Source organism: Fukomys damarensis, unplaced genomic scaffold (assembly GCF_012274545.1).
Source record: "Fukomys damarensis isolate Sample0158 unplaced genomic scaffold, DMR_v1.0_HiC HiC_scaffold_1, whole genome shotgun sequence".
In the NCBI taxonomy this organism is placed as follows: domain Eukaryota; kingdom Metazoa; phylum Chordata; class Mammalia; order Rodentia; family Bathyergidae; genus Fukomys; species Fukomys damarensis.
The window spans coordinates 69735834-69749423 of NW_022900913.1; the positions used below are offsets into that span (position 1 = coordinate 69735834).

The window sequence follows — 13590 nt, forward strand, 5'->3', positions numbered from 1 at the left end:
AATATCTATTTCAAACCCAATTACTCATTTACCAACCACAAGTTCTAACCATGATGTTTCTGCCTGAAAACCCCCAACCCCAGCCCACATCTGGCCAACTTGACCTTCAGGGAGAAGGGTCCTTGTCATTCTGTTCTGGAAGTCTTTGGTGGCCCCACATGCACTGGGGACTCTTACACCAGGTTCAGACAACCACCTGTCTTTATATTTTTGTCTCATCCTGTGGGTCAGTGTGTGTCTTCTTGTCTGTCTGCTTGGTTTTGATAATTCTATGAGTTGGCAGTGTGTCTCTATGACTCTTTCTTTTAAGAAATCAGCCCATTGATCAGTGTGGCAGAACTGCCTGCTGCTCATCAAACCAGCCTTGCCACCTCTTGGTCAGAGCTAGACTACATCCCCCAGAACCCCCTGCTATTAGCCAGGCCATGTGACTCAGTTTATGGCCAATGGGCTTGGAGGACAATGGGGCATCTTCTAGGCCTGGCTCCCAGTTTGGAGACATCAAGATGCTCTTTCAAGTTACAGCTTTCAGATGGCAATGCCACAGGATGGGAAGCTGCTGCCACTAGCAGCATTCAGTTTTGGCTTTACATACAAGCATACAACTATTGTGTCAAGATAATGGGATGAAGGATTTTTAGAGCAGTTAACCTGCCTTAATACAAAGTACAAAGAGTGAACATCAAGAGTCCAGCATGTGCTTATCTCTCTGGGTTTACTTTTAATCCCACTCCTACACCTCTGGTTCAAAATTCTTTCTGGAACTGGAGAAGTGGTGCGGTATGATGGAGGCTGTTTCTGCTAGTCCTTCTCCTGGGATGCGAAGGAGGCAGAGAGGTGCTCCCTGAGGCAAGGCTGCAGCACTCTCATTGGCTGGTGGCTGTGTGAATAGAGGTGAGGCTGCTGGAGTCCCCTTTCTACCAGCTCCTCTGGGCATGGGTAGTCCTCTGAGTTCTGGTCCCAGTCCCAGCTGAGTCCTGGCTATATCATCTTCCTCTTTGCCCCAGGAGAAGTCCAGCAAGCATGTGGCCCCTCAGCTTTTTGTCACAGTCCCAGGGAAGCTTAAATTCTGCTCCATTCCTGAGCTAGAGTTTTGGGGCAAAACCCCATTTGGCACGGGTCTTAAAGTGACTTTTACTGTCTGATAACCATGAAAAAACAAATCTGGTATGCGATTGTCCATGCAAGGCACCAATCACCATGTCTACGTGGGTCCTCTAATCATATGCGGGCACTGACATCAGGGAATGCACCTTGCCTCTGCCCACAGCAGCTGCTCCCGCTGCTCCATATGCTTACATTTGATTGTGAGGTGGCTCTGTGAGGAGAAGCCGCTCGAGTACTAGTGGTCCTTGCGACTCAAATGTTTTGGAGTCAGAGGTGAGGCGGGCTGAAAGCGTCAGCAGTGGGCAGAAGGCATGAAAGTTAGTGGTAGAATTGGCAGGTCCGTCCACTAGGTGGCAGTCACACCCTTTTCTTACATTTTTAATTTTATTTTGAATGGTCACTTTTTATATGGTTGGAAGAACCCAGAAAGAACTATGACTTGAAACAAAATGAATGTAGCTGGTTTGCTGTATGGTGATAATATCCTTCTTTTGGGGAGGCACTGGGTGGGGAGTGAGGGACTGTCACATGCCCTGCCTGGCCTCTGGCTGCTCAACGCTGTGCCTAGTGAGAGAGTTCTTGCGTCCTCCTCCTGTCCTGCTCCTGGCCCAGGCCTTGGGCCGGTCTATGGGCACACTGCTAGGCTTCTTCCTCTCCTCTTAGTTCTCTGTGCCCAGAGCCCACCACTCAGGCACCCTCAGAACTGTGCAGGGAGCCCGAGGGTCCCCTAGCTGCGCTACCTTCTCCCCAGCCCCAGCCCATGTTTCCTCTCTGCCTGGGCTTGCTCCCTGGGGACTGCACTCATGCACCCAGCATAGGGACCTGGGTTGCTTCTGCCCCAGATAATTGGTGTCAACCTAACACCTAATCTGGTGACCATGACTGTGGGTCAGAAAAACAAAAAACCCCCGCCTGATTCTTTTTTTTTTTTTTTTTGTACTGCAAATTGAACTCAGGACCTTGCCCTTGTGAGGCAGGTACGGTGCCACTGAGCTAAATCCCTGACCCAAAATGCCTGATTCTTTAAGGGCAGAGTCTGCCCTGCCACATTAGGGCCCCTGGAGGCTAGCTGTAGCCCAGGGTCACACTAGGGAACCAAGTGGGATACTGCTGTGATTTAAGGTAGGATTGATTGAATCTTATTATTAGTGTTGCTGTTGTTAATTTTCAGCCCCAACAAAGCCTATAGCTGCAGGCATGGTGCTGACAGAAAGCCCAGAATCTGGGGACAGGCTGACCTGGGAAGGCCAGACTCTCCACCTGCCAACTGTCTTAACCTCTCTGGGCTGCCACATATTCATGGGCCTTGAAAGAGGGAACTTTGCTAGCTGCAGGCAGAACCTGGTATGAGCCACAGGTACAAGCAACCCAGATCCCATCAGACTAGGTTGACAGGAGGCTCCAGAATCCAGCACCCCTGGTGGGAAGGAGGAAGAGAGGTCCTCGGAGGCCCTGATCACACTGGTGTGGCATCCTACTAGATGCACAGCACTCTGCAGAGGTGATCCTTGCTTCTCCAACCTGCCCCTGCCTCAGTTTCCCTGAACAGCTCCAGCAGTGGCTGAGTGTTCAAAGGCAGCTCTGAGGACCTGAATGAAGGTGCCACTCAGCCAGGCCATGATTACTGTGCTTGGGAGAAGGGGCTGGAAATTTCCTTTTCTGGGCCTTGCAGTCAGGTGGGAATGATGTGGGGGTTTATGGGAGGCTTCTGGGGAGCCTGCACTGGATGCAGCCTGGGAGCACAGCTCAGGACACCGGGCAGCCTGTGGTGTGCACGTCCTAGCACCCACTGTGAGGTGTGAGAGGCACTGCCCCAGTGACCAGGCTAACTGGCTCGTGGACTTTGGGTCACTGTGAGAGCAGGTCTGTTTAAGCAGCCAGTTGGCCTCAGACAGGGGCACTCACCCTTCTACCCTGTGACCCCTGGAATCTTTGTGTCTGTCTGCTTTTTTTGTTTTTGAGGGAGAATTTCTTTTATTTATTTTTTTTTTGGTACTGGGGATCGAACTCTGGTCCTTGAGCTTGCAAGGCAGATGGCAGAACCATGGAGCCAAATCCCTAGCCCTCCTTTTTTTATTAATTAATTTTATTGATACATTTAAGGTATACAATATAATGACATTCATTATTGGAAATTCGCACCTTAACATAATCTATCTTGGTTCTTATTTTTTCCCCATTCCCCTGCCTTCCTTTCAACCCCTCTACCCCACCTTATCTACAAAGACTTTGTCTCCATTTTTTCTTTTTCTCATGTTAATTCCGTTCCCATCTTTCTTTTCCCCTACCCCTGCCACTTCCCCTTTCCCTTTGCATCTTTTCTTCCTATTTCACATTATCTATTATACCTTTTAGTCCTTATTTACACACACTTTCAGTTTCTCACACTAGAAAACCTATTCAGTTTTTACACATAGGTGCCCCATTTATTTCACTTAAGAGTATGGCCTCAATGTGCATCCATTTAGCTATAAATGTCTCTAGTTTATCATTCTTTATGGCTGAGTAGTACTCCATTTTATTTAAAAAAGCACATCTTCTTTATCCAATCTCCTGTTGATGGGCAACTGGGCTGCTTTCAAGTTTTAGCTATCATGAATTGTGCTGATATCTATCTGCTTTTTTTTTTTTTTTTTTTTTTTTTGTACTGGGGATTGAACTTGGGATCTTGAGCTTGTGAGGCAGGCAGGGGAACCACTGAACCAAATCCCTGGCCCTCTGTCTGCTCTTAACATGCAAGTTAGTACCAAGATCCCTGCACAGATCAAAGGAGCCCTTGGAAGCCACAGGCACGTGGGTGTCGCATGCAAAGCCTGAGGTTGAGAAGTGTGTTCCAGCACCTCAGCCCAGCCTCCTGGGATTCTTATCAGAGGCTGCAAAAAATGGCCACACCCTGGCCTCCGGGCTTGGCTTCTCTCCTTCCTGTTTCTTTGTGCCTTAGCTTGCTGGCCTGAGCCTGGGCAGGTCTACCCCTTGCCAAATCATTTCTTCAGAGCCAATGGAGTGGCTGCTCACTGCCTTGCAGATATCCAGGGAGGCAATGCACCTCATGTTTTACAGAAGGAAGTGTCCTCCCTGCCTGACCCCTGGAAACTCACTATTCCTGTCACTCTGGTGGCCTCTTCCCTGTGACTGTCACCATGGGCCTTTTCTGTCTGCAGGCATCGTGGTTGGGGAAGGGGGTGGGCCAGGAACTATTAGGGTCATGGTTAACTCTGCAGTGTGCAGTTCTGGGTGGCTGGCTGGTGGCATTGGCCTCCTCTTCCTGGGTGAGACATCCCTGAGGCTGGCTTTGTACCACCTCAGACACCACTAAAGCTGAGGTGGGGGGGACAGCCATCTGTCACTTGCACACCTGGCTGGCTCCCTCCCTTCTCCAGCTGCCTTCTGTGCACCTTTGCCTTGCTCCTTGTGGCCAGCTCTGGAGTAAACTGCTCAGATCCTTGTCTTGGGCGCTGTGTCTGGTGGAAGCCATGCTAAATCAGATCCTGCTCGGCTGCAAAACCCAGCCCCACAGTGAACAGACGTGCTCACTTGGCAGACAGTTTTACTTAGTTCAGCAACAACCACAGTGGAAAACGTGGAGCTGCAAAGAACTGTTTTGTAACTGCTAACAGGATAGCACTGTCACCCTCAGATAGCCTGATTGACTAATTTCTCCTCTTGTCTTTATCATGAATTTAAAAAATCCAGATAACCATCTGGATTTCTTCCCAGTGTGTAATGCCCTATAGATTGGTCCCCCACTTTCAGGTCATTGGTGGAGACTATGGCAGCATTCCCACAAAGACAAGTGTCATGGGATCTGCCCTCCCCAGGCGGGGTATGGCAACCCCCTCTGACATCCTCTGGGGCCACTGAAGAGTGCTCAGTCCTACCTGGGCTGATCTCGAAGAGGTGCTTTCCTGGATCCTCGGGGCCAGGAGGAAGTTCAGTCACCTGGGTCCCTTGTAGAGAAATAAATCCCTAAAATGAAGACAAACACAAACAGGATACATAAGCTGCTGGGGAAAGAGTCCTGTCTTTAGTCCCCAGGGAGAAGATGGCTTAGGCCTTGGGGTCAGGGACCCAGACATCCAGATCCTGGCAGGACAGCCCAGGTCATGGGAGGGAGTGGGGCCTCCTCTCCACGGCAGAGGACAAGGCACAGAAGAGGCTCCATACCAGGTAGGGAGGGCCTGGTGACAATACCAAAAGTTGGAATAGCTCTGCCCACTGAGGGTCCATTACTGCCTGGGTAAGGCAAGGAGAGGCAGGCCTGGGGCTGTGCCCCATCACCCCACAACAGGCACCCATCTGCAGTCTTTCTGGGACAGTAGGGCTGTAGCTTTAGATGGCAAGGACTGGAAGCCTGCATCTGGGGGCGAGGCTCTGGGGTGACTAAGGACAATGTGGTGGATGGTACTTCAGGTCCTGGTATGGTGAGCTTTCATTTCTTGTCTTAATTGTTTTTTAGTATTTAATAAAAGCTTATTTAGTTATTTAGTTTATTTATTTAGATGGGGCCCAGGGCCTTGTGCATGCTACATGAGCCTCTACCACTGAGCTACATTCCCAGCCTAAGGTCTCATTTCTTTACCTTTAAAACGGGAGTCAGCTACCGTGCACAAAGTGCACAGTGAGACAGTGCCATCTCCGTCATATACGTGAGTACTGCCATCCTCAGTATCCTGGGGAGACTGGTTCTAGGATGTCCCCCAGACACCCAAATCCAAGGATTTCTTCTCTAAAATGGCGTAGTATTTATGCGTAACACGTATTTTCATATATCCCCCTATAGTCTTCAAATGCAATGTAGCTGCTATATAAACAGTTGCCAGACTGCATTGTTTAGGAAATAATGACAAATATGTACAGGTTTGGTGCAGACACAGTTCTGTTTGGAACATTTTCAACCTGAGGCTGAATGAACCTGAGATGTGGAGCCTGAGGATACTGAGGGCTGACTGAATCCATTGCAGGTATGGGCACCACCTTGATACAAGGTTGACGTCTAGAGCCTGAATGAACCAGGCTGACAGAGAGCGTGGGTGCGGGGCCACGTTAGCTGGTTGAGCCCTGCCCAGCACCTCAGGCTGTGTGCCTTTCGTAAATCACTTAACTTGTTGGAGTCTCAGCTTCTATGTTTTTGTAGCAAGACAGTGACTTTCACTTCAGGAGGGCTCACAACCCAGCCCAGGACTGGTCAGTCTTATCATGTGGCATGCAGGAGGCCTTCTTTGTTCTTCTGCATGTCAGTGACTTTGATCTCTGCTGAAGACTTCCTCTCCCCCAAGCTCAATTTTGCTCAACTCAGATCATGTAAACCTTTCCAGTCCTCTCCATAGACCCATTGAAAAGCCCATTCTTACAGTCAGCTTCCTGGCTTGAAGTTTTGGCTCAGCCACAGGTAGATTGCTTAACCTCTGTGCCCCAGTTTCCTTCCCTAGGAGACAGGAATTGGGGCAGCACTTTGGTACTGGCTGTGGTGAGCACTGGGAAGTCCTTAGTCCTCATAAAGCCAGAACGGTGCAATGTTGGCCAAGTCAGTCTCTACTATCATTGCATTGGGCCCCACACCAGGTTGGGAGGACAGCATCTCTATGTCTGTACCTGCCCAGGTTGCTGCCAACTCCACCCTGTATCTGGCCACAAAGCACTCCTCTTCCATGCAAGCAGTAATCCATGAAAAGCTTCCCATAGATCCTCAAAGCATATTACGATTTCAGCTTTATAGTCCAGAAAGCAACACAGAGAGGCCAAGCCATGGACCTGCAGCTGAGCCAGCCTTCCCCAGGGAAATCTGAGCTGTGATGGGAGCCTCCCTCGTGGATGCTGGAAAATGAATTTCAGGGACACTTGAAAATGCTGTTTAGGTAATGGAAAGGGAGAGTGATGCCTCTCCCCATAGACGCTGCATTAGAGGGGTTATGGCCATAAACCAGAGAACCAGCTGGTAATCACTGTAACCGAATTAACCATTCCCTGCTTGCTGGGGAATCTGCAGCTACTGGGAATAAATGAGGACTTGGCCCTAGGATGCAGCAACCAGCTGCTAGGGGAGCTGGGTGAAAGTCACCACTGGTTAACAGGATGCATCCTGAGCATTCACCGTATCAGAAGCCAAGTTTCCAAGTAATTATGAGTAGATTTTTCTTCTGTCGTTTCTGTGCCTTAGTATCTGTCGTCCATAAAATGGGAGTAACAATATCTACATCTATATGTATGTATGTATGTATGTATGTATGTATGTATCTATCTATCTATCTATATTGCTTTTTGAGACAGGGTCTCTTCCGCTATGTAGTTCAGACTGCTCTGGAATTCACTGTGTAGCCCAGGCTGGTCTCGAACTCGCAGCGATCCTCCTACCTCAGCCTGAGTGCTGGGATTACGGGCGTGTGCCACCATGTCCAGCTGGGAGTAACAATATTGATGTGGACATTACTTTCCCTTCATCTAAGTGGAAAAGCAGAAATAGCTTCACTTTATGGAACTGGTGCTATAGTTCTGGCCTTTAACTTAAATTACTGGATTTCATCTAGGGGCCTAAGGGGTGGGCCCTACTGGTGCCATTGTCCAGGGCTAGCAGACGTATGTGGGGGAAGTAACATGAGGATGTGGATGAGTTGGGATGTGGATCTGGCCTGAAGCTGGAGCCCTGTGTCCAATGGGCTTCCCACATGGGTGACCAAAGCCACTTGCTCTCTTAGCTTGCAAGAGGCCTATGTGGAGAGCCAGGCTGAGGCTTTGGGATATGCTGCTCACCTTGTCTACAGGTGAATCCACCCCAAGGTCCCCTTCCCACTGTGAGGGGTCCCTAGCACTGGTCCTCAGTGGCATTGACTCTGTGCTGTATACATCTGTGCCCTATACATCAAGAGGCATACTCTGGTTACAGGAGCTGCAGCAGTAAAGGGTGTAAGGTAGGGGTGGAGCTGGGGGAGTGGGGTAGCAGAGAGTCTGTTGTCTCACTGCCTGCTGGGCACTGGTTAGAACTGTGATTCAAGGACATGTACAGAATCAGAATGAAACACCCAGCTGCAATGCTGGGGGTGGGTCTTCACCTTGAACTTGCTTCCCAAACCACCCCAGGCTTATTGAAACATGGGGAGCTGGGGAAGTATATGCCAAAGTTTAACAATGGTCTCCTGGGGAAAATAAAGCATCCTGATTTGTAGTGTTTGACCAGACTTCACAGGACCCCCCACCTGGGTGTTCCTGATTCTGTGTCTGGGAGAGTAGGTGAACTCGGGGACCTAGCCAGGAGCAAATGGTTAAACTAAACGATTCAACTGTGGGGCAGAAACACACAGGCACTGTGATGAGTGAATGGTTAAACAACAGCAAGTTTAGATCAGCGAAGCATGTTATGTCTGGCCATTTCCTTCCCCTTCCCCCAGGAAAAACTGCCCGGCCTTGAGACAGCCTTGGGCCCAAACTGCTTTTCTCCTGCTTTTTTCTCTTATACTGAGATTCTAAATAAAAGGAAGTTCTCAGCGTGGTGGCCTTTTCTTCTTGCAGAGTCTTCCTAATGGCTGGGCACTCTCAGTTGAGAAACAGCCCCTCTGGGCCTCTCAGTGATTGAACTAAATCTCATCTCTCAGTAGTCGTTTTCATCCTCTATGCCGTCTGTGGTTGCTCACTATGACAAGAGATGCTTACATGTGAGGAAAAACATGTTGCTGTAGATCAGCATGGAGGACTGACCTCCCAAGCCTGGACAAGGAACAAGGACGTGTTCAACTCTTCACTCTGGTGAGGGGACACAGGTTGCCACGGAATAGCCTACAGGAGGTCAATGGTTAGGTCCATCAACTCAGAGGTCTTTTCACTGTCTGGTTGCAGAGTGAGTGGGGACATTTTGTTTATTTCTCACTTTGTTCTTTTACTTTTAGTTCTCCTGCTTTGCCTACCATCTGGGTCAAACATTAAGAAGGAAAAATAATGTAAACAACATTTACAATGTCTCTTAAAAACATCTGACTAAAAAAAAAAAAAGAAAAGAAAATGAAAAAAAATTTAAATGGGAAAAAGACAAAACAAAAAAATAGAAAAAAGAAAATAAAAGAGGGCTGAAGTTAACAAAAGCCAAGCCCATAAAGTATGCTAGGAATAATTTTTTTTCCTGGTACCAGGGATCAAACTCAGAACCTTGCACTTGCAAGGCAGGTGCCGCACCGTTGAGCTAAATCTCTGGACCAGTGGGTGAATCTATCAAAAAAAAAAAAAAAAAAAAAAAAAAAAAAAAAAAAAAAAGAAAAAAAAAAATAAAAAAAAAAAAAAAAAAAAAAAAAAAAAAAAAAAAAAAAAAAAAAAAAAAAAGAGAGAGAAAGAGAGAAAAAGAAAAGAAAAGAAAATAAACAAACTCCTATCAGTGCTGTTACAAAGGCTCAAAGCCATAGAAAAAACACCTGAGAATGCACTATGATTAAATATAACTGTTTTATGTGTTCTGTGTGTTATCTTGTTTGTCTGCTTGTTATGTGTTTTAATAACTGATAAAGTATCTGCAGCTGCTTCATTAAAGATTTTTCAGCTCCTACCAATTTTATTTTTGTCTTTGTAAACTTCTGGCTCTGAAATAAAAGTGAGCTAAAATGTAAAATAAAACAAAAACTAATAGATTTAAAGGGCACTTATAAGTAAAAGCCTTAAAGTTTGGTAATATAAAGATTATATGTGATTTAGGCTAACATATATGTTTCTGTGAGTTTGTGTTAACTTGCAGTTATATATTATCTTCCAAAAAGTCCTACTTAAATTGATTTGTAGATAAATAGACATCTATGTTGCTAACTCAAATCCTTTTGGTTTACATAGCTTTAACACAGCTAATTTAGATCAGGTGGTAAAATAGAGATGCCTTTAAAGTTAGTGAGTCTGCTGGGCATGATGGTGCATGACTGTAATCCCAGCATTTGGGAGGCTGAGGTAGGAGAATTGCCACTAGTTTAAGGACAGCTTGGGCTACACAGTGAGTTCAAGGCCAGCCTGGAAGAAATAGTGAGGCTCTGTAATGTGGGGACAAACTCCTATAATTAAGAATAAATGTGCACAGCCTCTCAACTCCAGTATGCCTATCAGCACCACTCTTTCAAGAGCATAAATCAGCCGGGCGTGGTGGCGCATGCCTTTAATCCCAGCATTTTGGAGGCTGAGGCAGGAGGATCGCTGTGAGTTGGAGACCAGCCTGGGCTACACAGTGAGTTCCAGGTCAGTCTGAACTACATAGTGAGACACTGTCTCAAAAAAACAAAAAAACAAAAAAAAAACCCAACCAAACAAACAAACAAAAAAAGAGTATAAATCAAGGCCTCACTTTTGCTGCCTCAGAAATCCAATTTGGGTCAAATTTATTTCTTTTACCATTTGGGGCTCAACTAGGAAATTCTATAGCTGTGTGTAATGGATCCTAGGGGATAGGGAGACGTGTGCCACCCTATTTTTTGAGTGGCCACTCTACTAGATACTTCATCCATGCAGAAGTTATAGAACACCCAAGACTCTTATTTTATTTATTTGTTTATTTTTGGTACTGAGGATCAAACTCAGGACCTTGAGTTTGTGAGGCAGATGGCAGAACCACTGAGCTAAAGCCTGGGCTTTAAGACTTTTATTTTAAAAGCAGTGAAACTGATACAACAAGAAGAAAAAAGATGTATACAGTGATCAAATAATGCATGAGCCTAAATAAAAGATTAATTTATAGATACAGCCTCTTGATGGTCAAGATATATATCAACTAGCATATAAGAATGCCAATCTAATTGTCAAAGAGTCTTGGCACCTCTTAAAATTTAAATATGTTAAAACAATCAAGGCTTGGCAAAACTAAGAACTGAGATCATAAGGCACAAGTGCTTGCTACTGCTTTAAAGTCTCAAAAATGTTATAATTGTGGCAAGGAGGGACATCTTTAAGAGGACTGTAAAAATAATAGGATGAAAAGATCAAACCAAAACACAAATGTCCTAAATGTAAAAAAGAATATCACTAGGCCAATCAGTGCTGCTCTGAATTTAATAATGAGGGGAAACCTATTGGAAAAAAACAGAAAGGCACAGTTTCCTGTGTCACAATAAAAACAGGGAGTCAATCATAAAATGTCCACACTCTAGTGTGAGAGCCAATCTAGGGTCACAATAAGAGCCTATTGTTATAAGTTTTAGCTAATTGAGAAATTTACTTTTAGCTTCCAATTTAAGTTGGTACTTTTATTTAATTAATATGCTTAAACATTCCTATGGATTATAAGTTTTAAAATTACAATTATAGGTTTAACACTCTCTGCTTTCAGCTAGATAAAAATACTGATTCAAGGTCACTTGAAAGTCTGTTGGCAGCCAGTCAAATTTAAAAATGTAACAATCCGAGAAGAGAGAGAGAGAGAGAGAGAGACAGAGAGAGAGAGAGATAAAAGAAAAATAACACTTTAAAATCCAAGTGATCACTGCCAAGTTTGTTATGAAAACTTTATAAGATAGAGAAAAAAATATATGAAGATATATGTATGTATATATATATATATATATATATGTGTGTGTATTTTTTTCCTTTGGGTACCTGGGATTGAACTTGGGAGGCAGGCAGCAGCACCACTGAGCTAAATCCCCCAGCTCTAAAATATATATTTTTGATGTGAAGGAACTTTGTATGACAAAAGTTTTGCCCTACTAGAAAGATAAAGACAGAAATAATTGCAGAACTGAAAGGCTCAAGTACTATTTATCAAAAAAAAAATTGTGGAGGATACAATTTATAGAAAACCGATCAATGACAAAAAACAAGACAAAGATACCTCCTAGGACAATTCCAACCTAATTTGTGACACTCATTATTGCTAACTTCATGATATATTAAATATATTAATTATTATATCCCAAATGTACAGGTCTTCAAAGAATCAAATACTTTTTATAGGTCTATGCCTAAATGGTTATTATATATATATTTATATATTTATGTTACAATACTTAAGACATGTTCAAATCTAAACATTTCAAATACAGGCCCAGGGATTTAGCTCAGTGGCATCACACTTGCCTTGCAAATGCAAAGTCCTGAGTTTGATCCCCAGTACCAAACAAACAAGCAAACAAATATTTCAAATGCAAACAATAATACATAAAATAATCTATGGACAGATGCATTCTTCTTAGGTGACACTTTATTAAAAGATGACAAATTTGAGTAAAAGTTTCTTCATATCACTTAAAATTATGATGTTATCATGATTCTTATGATAATGTGTTACATTGTCTTTGATCTCAAGTTTTCTCTACAAACCTTTATAACTGTTATCTGTTAACATTCTAGGAGCTCAATTTCTAAGACAACCATAATGGATAAAAAACAACAGTTCTCCTGATTCAACCTCCTAATATTATCACTGACTTAGCCTATGTTGTGGAGACTCTATAAGTGAATAAATTGCCCTTATTCATAATAAAAATGATAAGATGCTCTTTCATATGTTGTCTAGCCCTCTAAAATTTCCTTACAAACTTTCCTCCAACTCTGATGTAGTAAATGTGCCACCGATGTTCCTCACAAACCCATGAAACAAGCTGTTATATTTATTTTATTTTATTTTTTGGTAACAGGGATCACTCAGGACCTTGTGCTAAATCCCCGGCCCAAATAAGCTTTTATAGAATGAGCCTATGAGCTCCTCAAAACGCAATTAAAAAAAACAGAAAAGGGGAAATGTGGATCAATATTTGGACCAACACTGTAATTCAATTTGGTAAGAGTTTAAAATTTTAAAATTGTTATTCAGAAGGTTCCACAACAATATAAAAAACAAAACAAAACAAAACAGGGCCAGGGATTTAGCTCAGTGGTGCTCCCACCTGCCTCGCAAGCACAAGGTCCTGAGTGATCCCTGGTATCAAAAACAAAAACAAAAAACAAAAACCACACCAATCCCAAACAAAACAAAACAAAACAAAACTCACTGCTCAAGCTGAGCCAATGTTGCAAAGCACTAGAATTCCCTTCACTTCTGAAAATCTCTTTCTTACAAAGATTAAGTCACTTGCAACTCCAAAAGTAAAAAAAGTTCCTTATCTTTCTGAGCTTGTTGACATATAAACCTCTAGTAAGTGACATGGTTTATTTGGCTTATGTTCTTACCTCACCTATCTTAGATAAAACTACATGAAAAAAATGCAAAATGATCTCTTTCTTCTAATGACAACTCATATACAGATAAAACATAACAACCACATCCCAGCCCCTTAAGGGGCTATGGCAGGGACTATGACCACCCCTGCTATTCCAATGGTTGGTGCCTATTACCCCACAAATGGTATTTCCTGATGAAATAATTTCCATTATATATAGTCACCCATATCATCAATAGTAGTTATTATATTCTTATCTAGCCCTAGTGGTATATAAATAATTTTTGATATCTCTCAATGAAACATTATTCATATTTTGGTACTCAAACAATAAGCCAAAGCTTGGCTTCTCACTAATCTCAAGAGAGAAGGGATA

The 13590-nt window shown here is 44.0% G+C and overlaps 1 protein-coding gene across 9 annotated transcripts in view; it reads right to left on the reverse strand.

The window, feature by feature from the left end:
- Positions 1–13590, reverse strand: part of Arhgap22 (Rho GTPase activating protein 22) — a 165707-nt gene that overhangs the window by 84202 nt on the left and 67915 nt on the right. For all 9 annotated transcript variants that reach the window (XM_033761827.1, XM_033761809.1, XM_033761808.1 and 6 more), the window contains one exon: positions 4986–5073. In XM_033761827.1, the coding sequence (XP_033617718.1) occupies positions 4986–5073 (88 nt within the window). The remainder of the gene's footprint in view (positions 1–4985; positions 5074–13590) is intronic.